Source organism: Alligator sinensis, unplaced genomic scaffold (genome assembly GCF_000455745.1).
Source record: "Alligator sinensis unplaced genomic scaffold, ASM45574v1 scaffold3026_1, whole genome shotgun sequence".
Classification (NCBI taxonomy): domain Eukaryota; kingdom Metazoa; phylum Chordata; order Crocodylia; family Alligatoridae; genus Alligator; species Alligator sinensis.
This window is the reverse complement of record NW_005844273.1, coordinates 3,785-9,825: the sequence shown is the minus strand read 5'-3', so window position 1 is coordinate 9,825 and position 6,041 is coordinate 3,785. Positions and strand designations below refer to the sequence as shown.

Here is a 6,041-nt window from a genome sequence, read left to right as displayed (position 1 = left end):
GGAGGGGCGGGGGGGGGGGGGGGGGGGGGTTCCTACAGTGCCAAAAGCAGACTTGAGAGACATGTTAGATACAGTTTCTAGCACAAAGAGCCCTTCTTCTGGTCTGGGCATTTGTGTCTCCCAGTTGAACACTCTCTGAGCACAGGTGGTGAGTGTTTCTGCCACTTGTTCTTGGTGCTGGATGGGACAATGTATGACAGCTACAAGGAATGGGAAAGGGGATTTCTTTCCACTTTCTAGTTGATCACTGCAATGTACTGAATCTGGTTTCCAACTACTCTCTGTTGGAATTTCTCTTGTGGGCACAGGCATGTGTTGGGGATGTGGTGGGTCTCTTGTGCTCTTCTCCATACAGCTGCAGGGGGTGGTGGGTAGCCAGCAGCTGCCTTTGTGTGTCTGGGCTGGTGGCTTTTGCTGCAGCCCTGAAATCAGAGCACAGTGGGCGTGTGGAGGGGCTGTCCCCTGTGCTGTTCGTGTTCTGGAGTAATTAATTGTCAGCGTGCAGTGCTCTGCCTTCTGGGTGTGCAAGATTCTGGGTGCTGTCTCTGGGAGACTCCCCGCTCCCAGCCCTTCCCCAGATGGGATGGTGTAATGGGGGTTGGCCTCAGGCAAATCAACCAGGAGCAGGATATGGGCAGTGCAGGAGGGGCAAGCAGGGCAATGGAGGTTGGGGCCTGGACTGGGCTCAGCTGTTAATTGGAGAGTGCTAATTAAAGTCCAGGACCAACATCAGGACTACAGAGCTGTGTCCCTAGTCCTGTAACAGCACAGCAGTCTGTGTCCTGAGTGCCATCCTAGGGAATCTTTGCTTTGTATTCCTGCAAGGACAAGCAGAGCAGGGGGCACGATGAACTGGGACTCCTGGGTCCTTTCTAAATAGCAGCTGCTGACCCAGCGGTCACCTTTGAACCTTCCCTGGATTTAGTTCCTGGCTGGTTCAAGTGATCTAAAAGGCCTGATGTCCCCAACCCGTCACCCAGCAGGCAGCGGAGCACGAGCCCGGCATCTGCTGCCTCCAGTGCTCACACAGGCAGGCAGGTCCTGCAGGGCTGGTTTTTGTGCAGGCTCTCATGCATTTTCATTCACTGTGTGAGTCTCTGGCACAGTAATACCAGGCTGTGTCTCCAGGTTGGACCCCAGTCAGGCGCAGGTGCACTTGGCTTCTGGAAGTGTCTCTGCTGATGTTGAGGCGGCTTTGGAGAGCACTGTTATAGTTAGTGCCTCCAGCACTCCAGATACCTCCAACACACTCCAGCCCTTTCCCTGCTGCCTGCCGAACCCACTGCATATGATAGCTAGTGAGAGAAAATCCAGACACGGTGCAGGTCAGGCTGAGGGTCTCTCCGGGCTTCACGACCCCTGGGCCAGACTCCTTCAGCGTGACCTGGGCCAGGATACCTAACGGAGAAAAATACATCATTAGCAAATGGTCAATCTTCTACCCGTCTCACTCTCATCCTGCCGCTGCATCCCCCTGTTGCACAGGACAGGAGGCACTTACCTGGTGGAGCTGCCAGAAGGATGAGCAAAGCCAGTGCTGGTGTCATGGTCATTGTGGCTCATGCCCGGTGTCCCCAGCAGACAGGAGGTGGCAGCTCTGGGGCAACACTGAGGTGCACAGAGCCAGGGCTGGTGTTTAAGGAGGAACCTTCCATGAGTTAAGCAGGAAATTAGGGAACAACATTTGCATGTACTTCTTTTATAAGTTTTCACAGGTCTCACACAAGGCAGTTTTGGCTGTTGACTAACGGGGTTTTGAGAGCCATGGAGAAACCTGGAAATGGGGAGTCGGCTTTGTTACTGTACCAGGCAAATGGTACAACAAACCAGGAGCCTGGGCAGCAAATAAAGACCTAGAGGAGTTCCACATTGTTTCTCTGGCTGGATCTTATCAAGGCAAAACCTCCCATTGTGTGGGACTTCCCCTCTCTCCCGGGGAAATATCCAGGAGTCCTGCCAGGGGAAAAATCCAGTGTCTCAGTGAAGGATGGGTCCATGCTACTTCAATGCGCAATCAGCGGACTGAGCCCCAACAGCTTGGGGTGCCTTACTTTATTCAAATGATCCCTGACCTAGGCTAAAAGTGACAACTTGTTTCATAGTGTGACAGCTGAAAATTATGGCTAACGCTCCATGAAGATTAGACCAAGTGTTTTTTCTGTCATTTGTTTAGGTATTAAGCTGTATGTTGTTGCTAAGAGCCTAATTAAAGTTTATGATGTAGTAAGGCCGTGTATAAAGGAAAGCCAGGTAAATTTACCAAAGCCTTGAAGTGGTAAGGCCCTGTGGTATGGTTTAAATTAACCTTATCAAAGGAATGCAAGGCCTGTACTGCTATTGGTCCGTCTAAGGACAGTTGAAGTAAAAAGAATCTGAATGGCTGTAACTTATCAGCACAGCTCAGAAGTTATAAATTGGCTGGCACACCCAGAAATCATTCATTAGGAAGATAGAGGGACTAATTAGTTATTGACCTGCCTTTCACAGATCACACACAAGGCAGGTTTGGCTGTTGACTACAGGGGTTTTGAGAGCCATGGAGAAACCTGGAAATGGGGAGTCGGCTTTGTTACTGTACCAGGCAAATGGTACAACAAACCAGGAGCCTGGGCAGCAAATAAAGACCTAGAGGAGTTCCACATTGTTTCTCTGGCTGGATCTTATCAAGGCAAAACCTCCCATTGTGTGGGACTTCCCCTCTCTCCCGGGGAAATATCCAGGAGTCCTGCCAGGGGAAAAATCCAGTGTCTCAGTGAAGGATGGGTCCATGCTACTTCAATGCGCAATCAGCGGACTGAGCCCCAACAGCTTGGGGTGCCTTACTTTATTCAGATGATCCCTGACCTAGGCTAAAAGTGACAACTTGTTTCATAGTGTGACAGCTGAAAATTATGGCTAACGCTCCATGAAGATTAGACCAAGTGTTTTTTCTGTCATTTGTTTAGGTATTAAGCTGTATCTTGTTGCTAAGAGCCTAATTAAAGTTTATGATGGAGTAAGGCCGTGTATAAAGTAAGGCCAGGTAAATTTACCAAAGCCTTGAAGTAGTAAGGCCCTGTGGTATCGTTTAAATTAACCTTATCAAAGGAATGCAAGGCCTGTACTGCTATTGGTCCGTCTAAGGACAGTTGAAGTAAAAAGAATCTGAATGGCTGTAACTTATCAGCACAGCTCAGAAGTTATAAATTGGCTGGCACACCCAGAAATCATTCATTAGGAAGATAGAGGGACTAATTAGTTATTGACCTGGATCAGTGGGCCCGTGGATCTCAAGGAGCCCAGGGACTGAATACCAGGGCCCTGCCCAGTACCTCTCGGACAGCGCTGATCAGAGATGCCTGACTTGGCTGAGCTTTGTGGAAAGAGAAACTTCTCGTACATCAGGCATCAGAAGGGACTGCCGATAAGTTGCCGATGCAAATTATTATCGTCTGTCATTATTTGTCTTAACGTACTATGCGTAGTTGTGTTTTTGTTAAGTCAACAAACCTTTCGTACCTTTCTACCCTCAACCACACTCTCAATCCTGAACCCTCCGCTGGCAGCTGGGACACACAGGAGCTGAGGGGGTGATAACCAGAATACAAAAATCTAATCAAATTGGATCCATTTTTTTTGCAGATGCAAGGAATCCCAGTGTGTGAGGGTTAAAAGCTGTGAATTTGCTTCATGTCTGGGAAACTGGCTATCATTTGAACAGGGCAAATGAGGGAAAAGGTGGGGGGAAAGAGAGCATAAAAATACTTCCTTTCCTAAGAGGGCAGGTGGTCCTTCATGGCTGCTTTGTGCTTATCTCTGCCCATGCACGTGTGCTGGGTGTCTCTGCCCGCTGGTGTCCACGTGTGCGGGGGGATGCTGCAAGCATGGATCTGGTGTGTCCGTCTGCATCACACCGTGTAGATGTGCACTCATCTGGTCTCTGGGATAGGAGAAGGGCCAGGTCCATCAGGGATACATCCTGCCATGAACAGATCCTGAACTGGGGAGGACACCAACTCCTGGATGCCTAAATATTTTGCCTCCTGTGAAAAACCTGAGTGGCCCAGGATGGTTGACCATTTGGAGCACAGTCCTACACAGCTGCATAAAGCCCCAGCCCCTGGTTGTCTGGAGGCCTACTGGAGTAGTTCAGGCTTTCGCAGGACTTTCCCTTTCTACCTGCAGGGTGTGGGCAGTGGCAAAGCTGCCCTTGAGTGCTGCACGATGGGGAGCCCCATTCTGCCCTGTGTATGTGCAGGCAGCTGGAGGCAGGAGCTGGGCCCAGTCGTATCAGCATCCTCTTGTTCTGCTGTGGTCTCCTGCTGCTACTCCCAGACGCCCCTGGGTTGGTCTCTGCAGGCATGCTCAGGACTGGCCCTGCTGCTGTCTGGCAATGAAATGGGTCTGCCCCATATGGGAACTTACCCCCTGCCTCTGTCCACCACACATGTGAGCAGGGCGCGGGCCATGCTGCAGCTCCCCCAGCCAAGTGATGGGGGCAAGGGGCGGAGCCCGTCCCCAGTTCGTCCAATCAGGCGCGGCTGGAGCAACCCCGCTCCGCGCAGCCCTCAGGGCAGCTGCAGCAGGACCTGGCTCACTGATGTGCCAGGCCTCGCGGGGGTGAGCAGCTCCCCTCCCCTCGCTGCCGGCTGGGGTCCACGGGCCAGCCCTGTCCGCCACACCACAGAGCCCAAGAGGGCAGCTCAATTCGTGGCGCAGTGGCTCTGAGGGGATTGGGCTAGGTTTGCACAGCCATGGCTTGTCATAGCCAGGTAGGAGTGATATGGATGGGCATATATGTGTGTGCATATGTTGCTTCTCTATGTGCGTGTGCCCATGTGGTATAGGCAGTGCCTGTTGCTCCATGTCTCTGCCCTTGGCTCAGGGCACACACAGAGTGCCCTGCCACTTCTCCCTGTGCAGGGACCTCACTCTGAGCAGGAAAAGCAGATGGTGTTGGTGCTGGCGATCTCCCTGGGTCATCAGCTGCCTTTTGAGTGCTGGGAAATGGGGCATCTCCAAGAGTAGAGTCCAGGGCTGGGAAATCCTGTCCTTCTCTGTCCTATCAGGGTTGTTCTGGCTCTCCTAAATGTATATGAACATCCCCTGCACTGGAGGGATATTGCCAGCCCTTTTCTCTTGACTACTTGGGGTAATTTTGGGTGTTCCTGGTGTTTGGAGGCAACGGGCCTTGTAGTTTTGTGACAGGGCTTTTGTGTAATCTTAGCCAGGTACTCGTCTGACCTGGTTCAGATATGGCTCACGCTGTCTTGAGAAGGGGGTTGGTCTAGATGTGACCTCCTGCCAGCCCAGCTGCTCTATGATTAATTGTCTTTACATTTGGGCAGGGCCTGGTATGGGAAGCTGGTTGTGGGTGAATGTGGCTCCTTGTAGGTCAGAAGTTACAGCTGGTATTTCCAGAACTGCTTCCTGGAGCCTTTAAGCATCAATACATCTCCTTGTGACTCCTCATTCCTTCCCACCTGTCCACATGGCCCCTGTATCCATCCAGCCCCCTCAGTCTGTCTCCTTTATTGCTCCTCTCTTTTCCAGTGTCTTCCCCTCTTACCTGTCACATTGGGGGAAACTAAAAGTTTAGCCTCTACCGGTCACGTGTTTCCTCCTCCCCTCCTACCTCCTCATACATCTCTTACAATTTTCGCTCCATTTATACAGGTTTCTGTCAGTGAGGGCTTGTTTCTGAGTTGCATCACTCCCTCTATGGTGTTCACTGCCTGTTTCCCCTTTTTGCACAGCCCTGCTCTGCTCTGTATTACTGTGTCCCTGGCACATTTTGTTAGCCGTATCGGCGGCTGTCAAGGAGCGCAGATGCAGGGAGAACTGGTTCCTGGAGGAATCCACTGTGAGGGAGATCCTGCTTTGCAGGGATGGGGCATAGCTTGTGCTTCCACTTTTAACTATATACCCCATCCACTCTAGGCCTTTGCCAGGGCTCTGCTGGATCCAGGTCCAATAGCAACAGCCACTGGAGATGATCTTGTCTGAATCACGAGTCACGGCGCAGGTCAGGGTGAGGGTCTCTCCAGGCTTCACCACCCCTA

General features: G+C 51.7%; 1 gene segment (V, D, J or C); it reads right to left on the bottom strand.

Moving 5' to 3' along the window:
- Positions 1-1,078: 1,078 nt before the first annotated feature.
- On the bottom strand, positions 1,079-1,627 carry LOC112549070. The segment is given in 2 exon segments: positions 1,079-1,398; positions 1,502-1,627. Coding segments are annotated over 2 exon segments (372 nt in total).
- Between the last annotated feature and the right edge of the window lie 4,414 nt (positions 1,628-6,041).